A 19,104-nucleotide genomic window follows, 5' to 3' on the forward strand; every position below is an offset into this window, starting at 1 on the left:
GCGTCCGGCCAGGAGAGACGCGGGAGAGACTGAGGCGAGTCGCGCGGCTGGGCGGGTAACGGAGAAGCTTCGGTGGCGGTCGCTCGCTCTCGCTCCGCTCTGCCGGCCACCATGTTCCAAGGGCCCGAGTCCGACCCGGCTAGACCCAGCTCCAGGTGAGGCCGGCCGCGGTGGGTGCGGTTGCTGTTGTCTTTTTTTTTTTTTTACCTCAGAAAGCTCCGGGCCACCGCGCTGTGAGGCGGGGACTCCAAATCCCAGCATCCCCAGCCTTGAGACTTTACCCTCCGACCCATGCCGCCGCACCTCGACGCCTCTTGCCGGGCGCGCGTCGAGGAACACGTGGACGCCGCCTTGAAGGGAGGTGAAGAGGCGGAGGTTTTCTTCCCCCCCAGCCCCTCCCCCCTTCCCCCGGCTTAGCGAAACCCTCAGGTCGCCTTCACACGACGCGTGAAAACCCGGGCGTGGAGGATTTCCTCCCCACCCCCGCTTCCCGTTTCCACGCAAGCCACCCAGCCAGGGACCAGATTCCACGGGGCGTCCCGTGGGGGGAGGGGCACCTGGTTTGGGTCTCCCCTGGAAATGGGGGAAGGGTGAATCCCCGCCTGGGGCGTCGCCGGGGAGGTCGCGAGGAGAACCCCCCCCCTTTCTCTCTTGATGCCGGCAGCGGAGAAGCGACTCGGCTCGCCTGAGGGCGCGGGGAGGGGGGTCGACCTGTCGGCTGGAGCCCCCCCCCCGGTGGTCTTGGGTGGGGTGGGATGGGAGGGGGCGTTGTCTGTCCTTTGTGGGGGTCCTCGAGGCAGTGGTCGTCTCCCTCCTCCCCCCCCCAAAAAAAAGGAACCCTGCAACACGAAGGGTGGGGTGGGCAGCATCTTATTGTGTCTGCCTTGCCTGGAGCAAAATATATAATATAAAATATCTATCTATCTGTCTATCTATTGCTGTCTCTATATCTCTCTCTATATATTTATCTTTTTATCGCTGTATCTATATCTATCTCTTTATTGCTGTCTCTATATATCTCTCTCTGTCTCTATTTATCTTTTTATTGCTGTATCTATATCTATCTCTTTATTGCTGTCTCTATATATCTCTCTCTGTCTCTATTTATCTTTTTATTGCTGTATCTATATCTATCTGTCTATCTATTCATTTATAATGCCTTGGTAAGGCCACACCTGGAATCATTGCAGCCAGTTTGGGTCGCCCTAATGTAAAAAGGATGTTGAGACTCTAGAAAGAGTGAAGAGAAGAGCAACAAAGCTGATTAGGGGACTGGAGGCTAAAACATATGACGAATGGCTGCAGGAACTGGGTATGCCTAGTTTAATGAAAAGAAGGACTAGGGGAGACATGATAGCAGTCTTCCAATACCTCAGGGGCTGCCACAAAGAAGAAGGATTCTCCAAAGCACCTGGGGGCAGGACAAGAAGCAATGGGTGGAAACTAATCAAGGAGAGAAGCAACTTAGAATGAAGGAGAAATTTCCTGATAGAATAATTAACCAGTGGAACAACTTGCCTCCAGAAGTATTATATTAGAGGTTTTTAAGAAGGGATTGCACAGCCCTTTGTTTGGAATGGTACAGGGGTTGAGCAAAGGGGTTGGACTAGAAGACCTCTAAGGTTCCTTCCAGTTTTGTTATTCTGTAAGGCTGCTGGTGGGAAACATTCTGTGAAAGATGTTCTGGCCAGAAGGTTCCCAGTCCTGCTGAACTAAGTGGTTATTTATTACATCTTATTTATGGCATCCAGCCCAGTTTGTTTATTTGTTTGATTCTTATCTTTATTTCATTTATTAAGTATCTACTTCACCTGTCTTGCCTAAGTGATTCTGGCCGGTTATAAGTAACTCAAGGCAGCCAAGATACATAAGATTCCTTCCTCTTCCTGTTTTCCCCCACAGCAATCTTGTAAAATGGGTTGGGCTGAGAAAGCACTACGGGCTCAAAGTCACCCAGCTTCTGTGCCTAAAGTGGGTCTAGAGCTCACCTTGGGATTATCTTCCCAAATTATAAAAATGCTCCGCTGCAAAATCGATTTGTCTGGGTGGTGACACGCTGGTTGTTATGTTCTACGATTTTATTGCCGGTGTTTGCTTTCAGGGGTTTTCAGGGTTTGTATAATCTGCTAAACAGCATTTCTGGAATTGAATAAATAGACCTGTAGCAATTTCCATTGAATTTGGCTATGTCATTAGAACAATATTCTGCATGTTCCAGGAACTACTTTTTAACGGGCACATGTTGAGCAGCAGCTGCCTTTGCCTTGAGGGATTATGAAAACGAATCTGAATAGGATTTCAAATGAGCAAGAGGGGTTTGGTTGTTGTTCTTTTGAACCTTCTGCCTGATTACTAGTTTTGGAGTTGCAATACTTCAGCATAAATTTTTGATTGCCAAAGGGAATCAGGTGCCACCCAACCATGCTGTGTGGTATAAAATTCCAAGAAGGCTCAATTGCATTTGCTTGCTTTGTTACAAAGTGGGTGTGGGTTGTGAGACGGGAGATCTTTGCTGTAATTCTGCATCTCTGCAGTTTCGTGTCTTGCCTGAGGCGTAAAATCTTTTCTCTAAAACTGCCAAGGAATTGCTCTTTCAGGCCATGTGCAGTGGGCTTTTTTTGTTTTTATGAAGCAGTAACTCGGGATAAAAGTTGAAATTCAATCCTTTTTTTTAACTATGTAGGTCATAACTTAAAACAGCCAATATTGTATTTATTCAGTATTTCATGTTTAGACCACTAGCTCCAAACAACTGGGAGTGGTTTGCAACAAATAAAGTACATAAAGGCAACAGTAAACACCACAAAACAATTCTTCTCTAGTGCCAGAGCATTACTTCAACTCTGGTATCTAAATCCTTTAAAAAAGTCAATGTGAACTGCATTCCAGCATGTAACAGTGAACCATTTGCATCTCTGGAAATAAAAATGAAGCATAATGGAGCATCATGAAAGCAATGCACCTTAATTTCCTCTCTTATCTTATTATTTATTTATTTATTATTTAAACTTTTATACCGCCCTTCTCCCGAAGGACTCAGGGCGGTGTACAGCCTACATTAAAACAGTTAAATATACAAACTTAAAATAACAATTAAAAAACTTATTCAATAAAGGCCGAAATTAAAACCGTCAAATTGACCATATTAAAATACCCAATAAAATTATTAAAATTGAAAAAAAATTAAAAATTTAAAATTCAGGCCAGTCCCGCTTGGATAAATAGATAGGTTTTCAATTCCCGGCGAAAGGTCCGAAGGTCGGGTAATTGGCGTAAACCGGGGGGAAGTTCGTTCCAGAGAGTAGGTGCTCCCACAGAGAAGGCCCTTCCCCTGGGGGCCGCCAGCCGACATTGCTTGGCGGATGGCACCCTGAGAAGACCCTCTCTGTGAGAGCGCACGGGTCGGTGGGAGGCATGAGGTAACAGCAGGCGGTCCCGTAAGTACCCGGGCCCTAAGCCATGGAGCGCTTTAAAGGTGGTAACCAGCACCTTGAAGCGCACCCGAAAGACCACAGGTAGCCAGTGCAGACTGCGCAGGAGTGGTGTTACCCGGGAGCAACGTGATGCTCCCTCAATCACCCGCGCAGCTGCATTCTGGACTAACTGGAGTCTCCGAGTGCACTTCAGGGGTAGCCCCATGTAGAGAGCATTGCAATAATCCAGACGAGAAGTGACGAGAGCATGAGTGACCGTGCATAAGGCATCCCGGTCAAGAAAGGGGCGCAACTGGCGGACCAGGCGAACCTGGTAAAAAGCTCTCCTGGAGACGGCCGCCAAATGATCTTGAAACGACAGCCGTCCATCCAGGAGAACGGCCAAGTTGCGTACCCTTTCTGTTGGGGCCAATGACTCGCCCCCAACAGTCAGCCGCGGTTGCAGCTGACTGTACCGGGGTGCCGGCATCCACAGCCACTCCGTCTTGGATGGATTGAGTCTGAGTCTGTTTCTCCCCATCCAGACCCGTACGGCTTCCAGGCAACGGGACAGCACTTCGACAGCTTCGTTGGGGTGGCCTGGGGTGGAAAAGTACAGCTGAGTATCATCAGCGTACAGTTGGTAACTCACCCCAAAGCCACTGATGACCTCGCACAACGGCTTCATATAGATGTTGAACAGGAGAGGCGAGAGAATCGACCCCTGAGGCACCCCACAAGTGAGGCGCCTCGCGGTCGATCTCTGCCCCCCTGTCAACACCGTCTGCGACCGGTCAGAGAGGTAGGAGGAGAACCACCGATAAACGGTGCCTCCCACTCCCAACCCCTCCAACCGGCGCAGCAGGATACCATGGTCGATGGTATCAAAAGCCGATGAGAGATCTAACAGGACCAGGGCAGAGGAACAACCCCTATCCCTGACCCTCCAGAGGTCATCCACCAACGCGACCAAAGCTGTCTCCGTGCTATACCCAGACCGGAAGCTGGACTGGAACGGGTCTAGATAGACAGCTTCATCCAGGTACTGGGGGAGCTGCCACGCCACCACACTCTCTACAACCTTCGCCACAAAGCGAAGGTTGGAGACTGGACGGTAATTACCCAAAATAGCTGGGTCCAGGGAAGGCTTCTTGAGGAGGGGTCTCACCACCGCCTCTTTCAAGGCGGCGGGAAAGACCCCCTCCAACAAAGAAGCATTTATAATTCCCCGGAGCCAGCCTCGTGTCACCTCCTGAGTGGCCAGCACCAACCAGGAGGGGCATGGGTCCAGTAAACATGTAGTGGCATGTAACCTCCCTAGCAACCTGTCCACGTCCTCGAGAGCCACAGAATCAAACCCATCCCAAACAACATCAACAAGACGCGTCTCAGTCATCTCATCCGGATCATCGCAATCTTGGTCCAAACTATCCCGAAGCTGAGCGATTTTATCGTATAGATAACCACTAAACTCCTCGGCACGTCCCTGCAAGGGGTCATCCCGTCCCCCCTGGTGTAGGAGGGAACGGGTCACCCGAAACAGGGCGGCCGGGCGGTTATCTGCCGACGCAATGAGGGAGGAAGCGTAAGAACGCTTCACCACCCTCAGTGCCACTAGGTAGGTCTTTGAAAAATACCTAACTAGTGTCCGATCAGCCTTGGAACGGCTGGATCTCCAAGTACTCTTTATTTATTTATTTATTTATTATTTAAATTTGTATACCGCCCTTCTCCCGAAGGACTCAGGGCGGTTCACAGCCAGGTAAAAATACAATACAATAAATACAAATTAAAATACAATTAAAAAACTTATTAAAATTGGCCAGGATTAAAATTTAGAGCTAAAAACCCATTAAAACCCATTAAAACACTAACCCAGTCCAGCGCAGATGAATAAGTAGGTTTTAAGCTCGCGGCGAAAGGTTCGGAGGTCCGGAAGTTGACGAAGTCCTGGGGGGAGTTCGTTCCAGAGGGCGGGAGCCCCCACAGAGAAGGCCCTTCCCTGGGTGTCGCCAGGCGACACTGTCGCTACCGACGGCACCCTGAGGAGCCCTCTCTGTGAGAGCGCACGGGTCGGTGAGAGGTATTCGGTAGCAGCAGGCGGTCCCGTAAGTATCGGCCCTATGCCATGGGCGCTTTAAAGACATTCACCAACACCTTGAAGCGCACCGGAAGGCCACAGGTAGCCAGTGCAGCCGGCGCAGGATAGGTGTCACTCGGGAGCCACGAGGGCTCCCTCAATCACCAGCGCAGCTGCATTCTGGACTAACTGTAGCCTCCGGATGCCCCTCAAGGGAGCCCCATGTGAGAGCATTGCAGTAGTCCAGGCGAGGCGTCACAAGGCGTGGTGACTGTGCACAAGGCATCCCGGTCTAGAAAGGCGCAATTGGCGCACCAAGCGAACCTGGTGGAAAGCTCTCCTGGAGGCGGCCGTCAAATGGTCTTCAAAAGACAGCCGTTCATCCAGGAGAACGCCCAAATGCGCACCCTCTCCATCGGGGCCAATGACTCGCTCCCGACAGTCAGCCGCGGACTCAGCTGACTGTGCGGGATGCCGGCATCCACAGCCACTCCGTCTTGGAGGATTGAGCTTGAGCCTGTTCCTCCCCATCCAGACCCGTCGGCTTCCAGACACGGGACAGCACTTGATGGCTTCATTGGGGTGGCCGGTGTGGAAAAATACAGCTGGGTGTCATCAGCGTACAGCTGGTACCTCACACGAAGCCACTGATGATCTCACCCAGCGGCTTCATATAGATGTTGAACAAAGGCGAGAGAATCGGCCCTGCGGCACCCCACAAGTGAGGCGCGCGGGGTGACCTCTGCCCGTCAACACCGTCTGCGACGGTCGGAGAGATAGGAGGAGAACCACCGATAAACGGTGCCTCCCACTCCCAATCCCCCCAACCGGCGCAGCAGGATACCATGGTCGATGGTATCGAAAGCCACTGAGAGGTCTAATAGGACCAGGGCAGAGGAATAACCCCTATCCCTATCCCTGGCCCTCCAGAGATCATCCACCAACGCGACCAAAGCCGTCTCAGTGCTGTAACCGGGCCGGAAGCCGGACTGGAACGGGTCCAGATAGACAGTTTCCTCCAGGTGAAACTCTTGAAGTGTTTTGGGGGGAGGGAACCTCAACACTTCACTCCCATCCTCTGGGCTGGCCTTATACTGATGGTCCTGCAGCTGGTTTAGGGTCATGTCATACAGGGCTCTGTAAGTTAAAGCTAGAACATAGAACTGTATTTAGAAGTCTGTGGCTTCAGAGCAGCATTGAGGTTACGTGAAATGGATGATAGCTGTTAGTAAGCCATTGTTTCTATAGCATCACTTCTAAGTAGCTTTCAAAGTAATGGAGGTGTATTGCTAGGGCATTATCTTCCTGAAAAGGCCATAAATGGCATAGGACCCAAATCTGGGCAGAAACCCCATTAGTGACAGTCTCCATTTGCCAATCTAGTGCCAATCTAGCTGCTGTCTAAGGGGAGCCAAGATTGTGAAATCTTTCCTAAGGGGCAAATGTCCCACTCTCTGTACATTTGGCAAGAGGAGTGGGCAAAGTACACAGTGGTCTCTGGATAAGCAGGATCCAACTTTTCAAGAATTCTGTCCCGTTTTGTTTTTTCTTTTTTAGCCTCCAGGCACTGAAACAAGAATCCCCTTCCGATTCACATGATCCTGACCTTGCTTATCTTTAACAAGCTTTCGAGAATCTCTTGTTTTTCCCCCCAGGCATCAGACTTAGAGCCCCAGTGTCCAACCTTGGCAACTTTAAGACTTGCAAACTTCAGTTTCCAGAATTCCCTGGCTAGGGAGTTTTGGGAGTTAAAAGTCCACAAATCAAAAGTTGCCAGGGCTGGATACCTCAGGGCTAGAGCATGGGATGAGCTCTGGAAATAGCAATTACATAAATGTATTTTTTGAATTAAATTTGAGGTAAATGAGCTGCCTGTGAAAATATGGGTTGCATGTAAATTGCGTGAAGTAATGCCAAACTCTGTCTGAATGATTGGGCTACTTCTGTAATTTCCTTTGGATGCACATATAACACTTCAGGCTCTTTTCCACTATGGCATGTTGAAAGAAAATAGCTGTAATTCCTTAGTGGAGTTATTATCTTCATTTCTTTTTCTTATCCAAGCAGTTTGATTGTAAAGGAAATTTGCTTTAAGAAATAAGCATGGTAAACATCTGGCATGGATTATAATAGTATCTGCAACAGGTTATAACTGCATTTTTACCCCCCCTTTGGCAAAAATGGTATTACCAATGAAACATTTTATCTCCTTTCCTTTTTAGAACATAATCTACTCAACAAACAATGATTGAGATTTCTGAACATATTCCTGAATTGTATTAGTTAGTTTTAGGTGTCCTTGCTTTTTACACTGTATCGTATAGCACTGTAATCCTTCAGGGTGTGTGTTGTTCAGTTATCTGGTTACCACCAAAGCTGTGTTCTTAAATAATGCAGCCTGTAACTTTGTAGGCAAGTTGATTTTTACTTTGAAAGTGAGCCTCCATTGACTGAAGTAGTCTAACAATGTATGCTAAGGTGTCCCAAACAAAGGATAAAGGTTAATAATTTTCTGTGATACAGTCCTTCATGTGTCCCTTTGCATTTGTTGCTGGTGATGAGCCCCACCTTTTTCTAATTGCCAGCTCCAAACTTGGTTGTTTTTTTTAATGTTTCTGGGCCACCCTTATTAGTGTCAGTGAGTCCACCTCAAACCATAAACTTCCAAACATGTTAAATGAGGGTGAAATTTTTTTTGGATAAACTTTGGCACATTTTAGGACTGTCAATTTGGAGAGAATTGATTAGACTAATAGACTTTAACAGATATAAAATGCACTACTAAAATAGTTTAATGCAGAGTTGTTCCAACTATGGCAACTTTAAGGCTTGTGGTCTTCAACTCCCAGAATGTTGGCTGGGGAATTCTGGGAGTTGAAGTCCACAAGTCTTAAAAGTTGCCAAAGTTGGGCAACCCTGGTTTAATCCTTCAGAGAACAATAAAGAGCAGTTTTTATGCTAGGCAATAATACAAATCTATAATCTTTTTAAAAAAAGTTTATTCAAATACTGTAGTTTTCACATATTCATGAAAGGGTGTGAACAAGTTCCTGAGGGATAAATTGAGCTCAGCGTTCAGCCTTCCTCAGCTTGGGATTGGGTGTGGTTGTGGCCTCACCCAGCAACCAAAAGGAAAGGAAAATTGCCAGCAAGAAGAACCAAGCCAATTGTTGATCCTACTTTGCAAGAATCCCTTGGTGAAGCGGGGTGGGGGGGCGGGGAGCAGGGAGGAAGTATACATACAGTTCTCGTAGGAAAAATTTGCACTAAGAGCATTATTTGCCAGTATTGTACAAATAATTCTGATAATCAGAATTCTTCACATGGATTTAAACGAATGTTAATTTTGAAAATAGTTCAAAAGTATTGCAGAAACTCTTGTGGCTACTTCCTTCAAAAGAAATATTTTAGAGGAATTGAAGACTTCCAGATAAAGAAGATCCTTGATTACTCAGGTGCTGACCAGGGTTTGCACATCATTCCATGCACCCAAACCATGGTTTCCAAATTAAATGATCCCACAATTCACAGAATTATATTAAATGGAAGCCAGTGTGATATCTGAACCTTAGCCCCCCACTGCCTACTTCTTTGTACAGACTATCTTTTATAATCATGGTTGATTGTGGATTATCTTCTGCAAAATAGGGTGCTGCAGCCACCAGGTGGACCCTCCAGCGATCTCTTTGGAAGTGCAGAAGTGTCCTCTTCTTCCAAGTCACAGAAAATGGCCTCTAACATATTTGCAGCAGCTGAAGAACCTATGAATTTCCCAAAGAGAACAAATCCCCCAGGTAAGAACCATACACTTTTTGAAAATACTGAGAATCAGAGTGACAGGTTTGATAAGTTCATGAAACTAGATAACTATCATTTATCATTTGAAGAGCCGTGGTGGCGCAGTGGTTAGAATGCAATATTGCAGGCTGAGTCTGCCCACTGCCAGGAGTTTGATCCTGACCGGCTCGATGACTCAGCCTTCCATCCTTCAAGGTGGAAGGACCTGATTGTTGGGGGCAAGAGGCTGACTCTGTACACTACTTAGAGAGGGCTACAAAGCACTATGAAGCGTATTTAAGTGCTATGGCTATTTCTATTATGGTCATTGCTCTAAGCTACCTTTGACTAAATAATATTCATTCAAACTTACCTATTTTATACAAATCACTCTGTACTCATCCGCGACATTTCATTTGCAGTGAACGGATTATATAGTCCCAGCCATTGTCCTGCTTTAAGAAGAACACCCGTCGTTCACTACTTGACATAATTTACTGACAATTTCAGAGTTAAATATTCATAAAAAGAACAAGTTTATTACTGTGCATAAGTGGAGTGTTTTGCAAGTTGACTTGTGAATGAGATTTTGAAACAAGTAAACAACTTGATCCCTAACAACATCTTGTTCTTTTGTAACAACAGCATGTTACAATTTTTAAACAGCGCTGATCACATCCTTGGGAACGTGCATAAAGTGTAAGATTTTTTTTTAAATGACTAAATGTTAATACTTCGGAGTTGCTGGTACGTGTAGCAAAGAAGGAGTAAAGACAAGATAGTAACTACAACCAGGCAGTCAATGCTCCCACATTTTTTACATGTGCGGACACCCCTAGTTGCAAGTATGATAATTTCATTGGCAAATGGAATTAGATAGATTTACCTGGAGTGATTTGGCATTACATCTGTTTGACATGGCAGTTCCTTGCCTCTACATTAACTTTTGTTTTCTGCTTTCTACATCCTTCAAAGGAGAATTGTATTATTTGGAAGGAGGGAGTCCTTATCCTCAGAGAGTTTGTGCTTGTGGTTCTTTGAAGGTAGAAATTCTTGCCTGTAGGTAACGTAGAGTTATGACCACACTTGAGCCCAGAATTTATGTTGCTAAGTGAAATACTTGTTGAGTTTGCCCCATTTTACGATTTTTCTTGCCAAAGTTGTTAAGTGAATCATTGCATTTATTAAGTTAGCAACACGGTCGTTAAGTGAATCTGGATTCTCCATTGACTTTGCTTGTCAGAAGGTTCCGCAAGGGGATCACATGACTGCAATGGTCATAAGTGTGACAAACAATCATAAGTCACTTTTTTCAGTGCCATTGTAACTTTGAATGCTCACTAAATGAATGGTGGTAAGTTGAGGACTACCTCTCTGGCTTCCTACAGGGCCCTTTTAGGGAATCTCAAGACAGGCTTTCTCTTAATGTATATAAAATATAATATTTATAGTTTATTTGTACAGTTATTTCAGAATTTAACGGTTAAGTACAGATATAGATAAATCCAACTTACATTAACTTTTAAAGGATGTTAACGCTTCATTTACATTCTAGATTGTAAAACACACTTATGGAGCCATACATTGGTGCAAATCTCTGGCTTAGACGTGTTGTTTTTACATGATAATTTCTTCAAGAAAGAGTTTTCTGTAACATTTTTTTTTTGTACTTGTAATGCTGATCAAAGGGTGTAATAAAGGAATATTAAGAAGCAGAAAGGAAAATCAACAGGATTTCAGAAAGGAAACCCTTATCCAAATCTGTACAAGCATGTCTGGTTCCTGGAGGGCCTCAACATCCTAACCTTAGGGTTTGCTGCTTGTTTCCTCCTGTCCTGGAGAATCGGAGAGGAAGAGCAATTCCTGCAAACTTCCTCAGTTATTGTTGTCTTGCAGGTGGGAAGGACAGCGGCATTTTTGAGGATCATAAACCTAATGCATCCCGGCAATTTATAAACCCACCTGGAGGAAAAACAAGCAATATCTTTGGGACCCCGTCACCTGTCAGCGCAATCAAAGCACATCCGAATAAGCCCAAGGTAACTCGCTTACAGCTTCCATTAAAAAAAGTGGGGGAGGAGCCCAAATTACAATAATCAAGGTAGGCAAAGCAATTGTGTTTGTACAAAGGAAGCTGTTGAATACGTACCTCTTGAGCAACAAAAACTTCTTACGAAACTAATGCTATCTCGATTGGACAAGCAATATAAATAATCTAGCATTAAAATTGACTATAAGGGAAACGTTGGCGTTAACACAAAACAAAATCTCTATAAAGATTTTTCTGTCTCATGCAGGACTGATGCAGAGTTTGCACATCCTTAGAAGCCTTGCTTTGTAAAGCTGGATTGCCAGACTTGTTGTTGTTGTTTTTTACAGCTCGAAAGGATTCTCATGAAAAACAGCCTTTTCAAAGTATTGGTTAATATCTAGAACCCTTTTCTTTCTTCTTATCCAGGATCACACCTTTCTATTTAAGGATAGAGGAGATTCACCACGGGAAACAAAAGGTAATTGGAGCATGGCTTCTCAAATTCGGTCAGCTCCGTTGTTTTATCTTTTATATCACATCAGCTTTTGAAAATCACATTATAGCTTTTAGTACTATATTCTTTACAGTAGGGGTGTCCAAGATTGGTAGCTTTAAGACCTGCAGACTTCCACTCCCAGAATTCCCCAGCTAGCTTAAGTTTTGCATACAAGTTTCCCAAGCATGACTGGCTGGGGAATTCTGGGAGTTGAAGTTCAGAAGTCTCAAAGTTGCCAAGGTTGGCTCTAGAGAGAGAGAGAGATCCACTCTATTGTCCTTCTGAGAGATTTCCCCTTATGATCCTAACAATGTACATGTGACAGGCCATGCCTCAAATGTTAAGAGTTTCAGATTGCCCCCCCCCTCCCCCCCATTCTTCCAAGTGATGATGTGTGGGGAAGCCTTGCATAAGCTGAACTAGCTAACATCTTCAGATGAAGTAATAGAAGACTAACTGGGAGTAGTAAGTTAATCTAACACCGCACCATGCTTGGGAACCTTGCATGCAAAATCCAAGCGCTGCCAACACAGTTGGAATAAAACCAAAACCAGACCATCATATTCTAACCTGCCACGTATCATCTTGCACAGTTCCAGAAGACCAAAGACCACAGAGAGAAGAGTTGAGTGAGAAGAAGGACCTGCCGAAGGAGATCACCAAAGAACCTGGGCCCAAGATAGATGATCACGAACCCAGGCTGGGACCACGGCCGCGTTCTCACAACAAAGTCCTCAACCCGCCGGGAGGCAAATCTAGCATTGCGTTCTATTAGGGAAGGCCACTTTCTCACACACCCCTTCCCCAATGTCTTAAGCTTTCATTACCAGAACCAAAAGGCTAATTTTTTAGTGCTTGAAGGAGGGAGGGGCTTAGCAGTTTGGCTTATTTAGTCCATGTCAACCATCGTCATAAGCCTTTCGGGTGTTCGTTTGTAAGACAGGGATGAGCCCTGAGCTTCCTTCCTTCCTTCTGCATTCTGAACACAGTTAAGGAAGACTCCCTGAGATGGATTGCAAAACACATTCCAATTAAGGTGTAATACCAATTTTTGATCCGCCAGCTAGGCAACACAGCCTCAAGCAAATTTTTCTCTGTGTTTGTCAAGAAGAGAGACTGCTCCACTATGCCCTGGAAAAGAGAGTCGTCCCTTGATTGTCATCTTGTAGAAAAGTGAAAGGAGCAAATCAGTTTTCGAGATAAATTGTAGTTGAAATGAATCATGCACAAATCCCTTTCTGGAAGAGTTTTAGAAGCTTTGGCTTTGTGGCACTCCTCTTTTGACCAGTTGGGTATAACTTCATAGTGAGTAGCACATAAAAAAAAAGTGTGTTGAGAGAACGAAGCCAAACCACATAAGTTTAAAATTAGAGCCTGAATCCTCTCCAAGGAGGCAGTTCAGAAGTTAGTGACTAACTCTCTCCTTCGTCACTAACCTCTGAAAGATTGTAACTTTTATTAGGCCACGAACTGCTGCTGTTTGCAGAAAGGTTCTAATTTTATGCCGACTTTTAGTCTGTTCTCCTTGTTGCTCTTTGGTTGCCTTTAGCGACTTGTCTCTCCCCTTAGCTAGGTCTTTCCATGCAGAGGCAGCCTCAGTTACCTTTAGCTACCTGAGATGTTGCTTAGACACTGCCTGTTTTGTTTGTCAAGTCCTTGGGCTCACCCCTTCCACTCCCTCTGCAAATAGGGGGAAAAAATCAGACTGTGGGGCCCATCAGTTCTTGTAGGGCAGGCAGTGACAAAAGAGGTGGGGCCAGAGTAATGGACAGTACCTTAACTACAACGGTCTCATAACTCACATATTCACCTTCCTGTGCTTTCCAGGAATAATTCTTCATCTTATATGTTCACCTCTTTTATCTCCTCCTCAGCACCTCCTTCCCACCTATGCCCACTTCAAATACTGCATAGTGCCAATTCATGGGGCCTCCCAGATTCTGAACACCAGGGGGTCTCCAACCTTGGCCACTTTTAAGACTTGTGTGGGCTTCAATTCCCGGAATTCCTCAGCCAACCATGCTGCCTGAGGAATTCTGGGAGATGGAAATCCACAAATCGTAAAGTTACCAAGATTGGAGACCCCCTGCTGAACACCACTCCCCAAACGCCCAAAATGTTCTTCTAACAATAGAAAGCTTGAAAACCAAGTGATCGAAAGTCCTTTCTTGGAAGAATGTAAGTATGAAAGCTTTCTTTGAAAAAAAAACAAAACACCGTTTCTGTAAGAGGTCACTTATTCTATAGTTATTGGAAACCGGGGAGCTTCCAGGTTTATCAACTGAACACTAACATCTTGTGCCTTTTAACTAGCAAGAGAGTATTTAAACACCCTTACATTGCTATAGCCCTTAAACTGTGAATATCAACGTCCTGTGAATTTTTAACCCGATTCTTAGGATGACCTAAGGATGACCCTTAAGGTCTATCTCTAACAGCTTAGTGCCATTAGGAAAGGGTCAGTCTTAGTTCTCGCACGTATACCCACTTATTCCATTTTTAACCTCAGCAGGAAGCATTCAAACACAACTCTCAGTGGTAGAGAGTATGATGTCTGGATAACTGGAATGTCAAATTTCTTTTAGTTTGATTTACAAGTAATGCTCTTCTATCCCCAATCACAGCTGTCCTTCCCTAACATTTCTTACGATCGTATGGTCTCATCCCTGTGGACATAATCTTTTTAAGTATCATGAGAAAACTGCCTATTTTTGTAATGTTCCAGTTATCTGTTTCACATTGGAACAAAAATGAGTTGACTCCACCATAAAGCAGCCCCGATCCATACTTAACACTCAAATAACCTTGTTCCATAATTCAAAGGACTTTCAAAAGCAAGCATAGTCGCCCTAGAATGGATTTGTTATTCATGCTGACAAGAAGCTATGAAAAAGATCAATCCCAAAATAGATTCCAGCATTCATTGTTTAAATCCCCATTAGGGGAAGGCAAAATTAGGAAATAAAATCAAGAATTATCTTCCTTGTTTCTCCTCCCTTATCATATTCACCTGTTTGGCTGGGGGTCTTTTCAGCCTGTGTCCTACTGACATCATGTCTGCTTTTTTGCTATGCAGATGCAGCTCAGGGTAACAAATCCCAAAGAGGCATGGGCAAAATGGCAGCCATTGGCTTATTCTGGAAGATTTTCTGAGGTGTGTATTAAATGTAATATCTTGCTGAAGAGGACAGAAGCAAGAGGGAGTTGCAAATTAGATGACTGCCAAGAAAGGGAGGACTTGAAGGAGCAGGATGGCTGCTTCCATACACGTGTCTATTGCGAAATTGTCTTTGGCAGAATTAGAAACTTGGCTATGATGGTTATGCTGTATTATAGAATCGAGAGAAAATGTAGTGTTAGTCCTGCTACATTTTATATTTAATGGTTAGCTAACATCTCCAGGCACAAGCTGGAAGTAAGGACTAACTTAGCTGACTATTAGACCTGACTCAAGACCCCTACTGGTCTCTCCTCATCACTCTTGCTTCCAGGACGTTTGCAATGTACAAGGTTGGGTGGATGTCACCTTGCACCGTTTCCCATAATTGCAGTGTGAGTTCGTGAAGAGACAGAAGGGGAAAGTCTGTATTTTGGGATGAATTCTTTCTAGACCAGGGGTGTCCAACTTTGGCAATTTTGAGACTTCTTGTGGGTTTCAACTCCCAGCTGGCTGGGGAATTCCGATAGTTGAAGTCCATGAGTCTTAAAAGTTGGACACCCCTGGTCTAGACGGTGTAATGAGTAGTCCAAATTTCTCAATGTCAAATGTAAATTTTCTGCTGGAATTCATCAAGCATATCAGAAAACCAGTGGCCTTTGTAGAGTAACTTGATCTATCAGCAATATCACAAGTTCATTGCAAAATATTTCTGAGGTGCTCTGTACCAGAAGCTGAAACAGTTCAGCATTTTGATAAACTCTGAACTAAACAGTCAAACCGTGCTTGAAACTCAGCGCTGGTTTAATATTTCTTGCCAAGTTCTCTCACACGGTTTGCTATAGTAAATAACCACCCTTTCAATACTAGGGAGATGGAGGAAAAAAACAAACAAACAGAATGAAAACACTGCTTAGCTTTGTAATGAAACGAGCGAATGAGAACAATTGGCCAACGTCAGCTTTGGATACCATTTGCATAGGTCATTGCTACATGTGGATTACTTGGGATTGCAAAATCTCAAAGGGGTGTTTTCACCAGTGCTTCTCTGTTAGCCTTTTTTTCCAGCTAAGCCTTAAGTTCTGATTGATTTAACTTTGTGCCTATCATTTTTTTCGAGAGGTGGCTTCGAGGATTACACTGTGTATCCAGAAAGGGTATTTTTCTTTTTTAAAAAAAACCTACATTAGGAGTTAAGAATAACTCAAATATGTTGAATCGTGCTGTTTAATAAACAACTGTATTTTGTTAGTCCATTAGAGTCGAGCTGATGGATTCTTCAAATCTTTTTTTAATCCCCTTATAGCCTCATGAGTTTTACATGTACAAACTAAGATCGTCTAAGCCCCAGGTGCCTCTCCTGAAATCCAGTCATTTCTTCCCAAGTGACTGGTAATCAAGAGATTTTACTGTAACCAAACTAGCACACAGTATATATTACATGAATTGTAAAGAATGTGATTGTTAGGGGGCAAAACAGAAGCAAGGTTTATAAAATTCCTTTTATTTGTGCTAATAGCCACTGCAAGATGGCACAATCATTAGCTATGCAACCTTGACATTCAACCCTTGAACTGACTGTTAAGCTTCCATAGGCAACCCACTCATTCCTAAGACTTTCGGGAAGATGCAAGCAGTTCCTTTTGTGAAATTGACAATCTGTACCGAGGAATGAGAAGAATTTCCCCAGAATTTCCTGTCATAAATACAAAAATGTTTTTGTTCTACTGAAATGCCTTTAAGTCTTTCTTTGTAATAGTGTTCAGGGAAATAATAATCAGCTTGATTGAATCCATTTCTGTGCCATTGGTTCTCTCATCAGTCAAGGCTGTCTAGTACATCTGCATTTTTAAAAAATAATTCAATCCCTTTGTAACATAACCACTATCCCTTTTTTCCCCCCCTCTAGTATCCAAATGTGAAGAGTGTTGCTATTAGACAAATAAAGCTTGTGTCCGTTGTTCTTTATATCATTTGACAATAAAAAAAATTTAGTCATCTTTATTTTCATGCGAGTTGGGCTACAGAGGCATTCCAAGAAAAGTTAGGTAAGCCGTAACCCAATGGTTCATTTAAAAGGACCAGCAAAAGTGGCACACAGATCATTTCAGAGGAGTAGATGGGATGCTTGTAACCGTGATTGGCTCTAATGTTACAAAGAGGCCTCTTGTGAGTGACCGTCACAAAAATGTACCTATCGTACTTTCTGTTCTAAATCTCTAGCATTCCAAGTGACCTTCCCTAGAGTAGCAGGTCACTTTTCTTCTACTACAAGCGGAGGTAGGAGATCTAAGCCAAGTTTTGCACCTATATATTATTAAAACTCTGGTCCTGTAGTAAAGGTGCTTTTTCAAGAGGCAACTGGACTTTGTTTTTCCCTGAAGACGTTTCGCTTCTTCAGTTCTTGAGAAGAACTGAATGAGAAGTTCTTGATGAGAAGTGAAACACTTTGAGGGAAAAACCAAGAGAGTCTGGTTGCCTCTTTGGGACAACCATGACCTTGGGTGACTGAGGGTCTCCATAGAGATCTCATTCCTGTAATCTTTGACCTAATGCACCATTGGGCAAAACGTTTTCAACCAAGGTGCCTTAAATGGGCCAACTTTACAGAATCTGTCCCAAATTCAATCACAGGATTGAAATTTGGCAAACGTTATAAAACATGTTATGACATAAGAATCCTCCCAAAACCGTTTGTGACATAATGCAAAATGTCATAAAACGTTTTCCGCATTGGTGTGTGTTTGTGCTATACAATTCCACATGAGATATTTTCAAGGCAGTTGCATCTCTGAATGTATCTTGAATTCGATTTTGAAGACATTAGGATACCTGGTCAGGAAATATCTCTTGAGAAGATGTCCTGCTGGGCCATGGGTTGTCTAGTTGGGCTAAAAATGAGCTTGCAATTTGACCAGGAGATGATAGAAGGAAGGAGGTCAGGAATGCTGTTGTGTATTTATACAGAAACCCACCCGTCTATGTTCAGGGAGGCCTGTCTACAACCTGCCTGCAATACTCTCTTCCAAATTCTGGAGATTTTCCTGCCAAGTGGTTGAATCTCATCAATAATTTTCTAGATACATATTGCTAGATATCTAGATAGCTGGGAAAAGTTATTGGCACGGGCTTGTTATATTTTCTAATTGCAGTGCAAGTCTAAGGCCAGCTAACCACTTGAGGGACAGCAGAGCCAAAAGCTAACTCATAACTGGATCATGTTACTTACTGCTGGCTCAAAGCATCAAATGCCTCTGGGATGGGTTTGGCCTATCCAGAGTGGTTAACTCTGAAGTGAATATAGTTAGCAGTGTTAATAGATTATCTTAATGGGTATTATGTTTCTATATAGAGAAAAGTTAAACAGGCCTCTTGACAAATTACCAACTTATATAGCCACAATTACTAGTTAAGGACATTGTGCTAAAGAGATTCAGAATATTCAATATCCATTATGCAGTCAAATCAATAATCGTTCATATTAGTCTTTATATCCCCAAATGGTCAGGGAGGAGCTACTGGAACCCTTCTTCGGAAGAAGTCAAGAAAGGAGAAATGGAAACTGAAATATCTGGGAATATACTATAATGCCTCAGTTCCTGAATATGTTAGGATTTTCAATACTTCCAGAATAGATTTTAAAAAGAAACCAATATAATTGAAACAGACCTTGACTTAAAAAAACCTCATGATTTTAGAAAAGGAAAATTATAAAGGATTTTGATAACACTGGTGGGTGCTACAAGGATGAAAATCATAATTGGTTTTTAACAGTGCAAGAGGACTTTTAAAAAAAAATGAGTGCAAGGTTTCTATATACAATTGCTTGCACAGAATAATTTACATTCCTGCCTTTCATCCAATTTAAAATCTACAGAAAAAAACCTTTTCAATCCCTTCAGCAGAAAATTTCCCAAAATAAAGAATTTTTCATCCAATTTAAAATCTACAGAAAAAAACCTTTTCAATCCCTTCAGCAGAAAATTTCCCAAAATAAAGAAGACCTCTTAATGACTAAATAACTCAAAATTGGCATTAAAAGATCTCGGCACTCATGGCAGCTGTAGAATTATAGTGTAAGATTTTCAGTTAACATATAGCACCTAGCACAGTGGTTCCCAACCAGTGTGCCGCGGCACTAAGGGGTGC

The 19,104-nt window shown here is 43.7% G+C and overlaps 2 protein-coding genes across 3 annotated transcripts in view; one reads left to right on the forward strand and one right to left on the reverse strand.

The window, feature by feature from the left end:
- Positions 1 to 16,954, forward strand: JPT2 (Jupiter microtubule associated homolog 2). Its single transcript, XM_058157182.1, has 5 exons — positions 1 to 155; positions 9,142 to 9,287; positions 11,167 to 11,309; positions 11,729 to 11,780; positions 12,392 to 16,954. The coding sequence occupies exons 1-5, from the start codon at positions 112 to 114 to the stop codon at positions 12,571 to 12,573; spliced, it is 567 nt and encodes a 188-aa protein (XP_058013165.1). The 5' UTR covers positions 1 to 111; the 3' UTR covers positions 12,574 to 16,954.
- LOC131185080 (major facilitator superfamily domain-containing protein 1-like) overlaps positions 16,937 to 19,104 on the reverse strand; it is a 22,069-nt gene continuing 19,901 nt past the window's right edge. The window contains exons 14-15 of one of the 2 annotated variants that reach the window (XM_058157181.1): positions 18,916 to 19,058; positions 16,937 to 18,840 (exon numbers count right to left, since the gene is read on the reverse strand). The gene's annotated coding sequence lies outside the window, so the exon portion shown is untranslated. Of the gene's footprint in view, positions 19,059 to 19,104 lie in introns of both variants that reach the window. The other variant, XM_058157179.1, reaches the window with a different exon arrangement.

This window comes from Ahaetulla prasina, chromosome 14 (assembly GCF_028640845.1).
Source record: "Ahaetulla prasina isolate Xishuangbanna chromosome 14, ASM2864084v1, whole genome shotgun sequence".
Classification (NCBI taxonomy): Eukaryota; Metazoa; Chordata; class Lepidosauria; order Squamata; family Colubridae; genus Ahaetulla; species Ahaetulla prasina.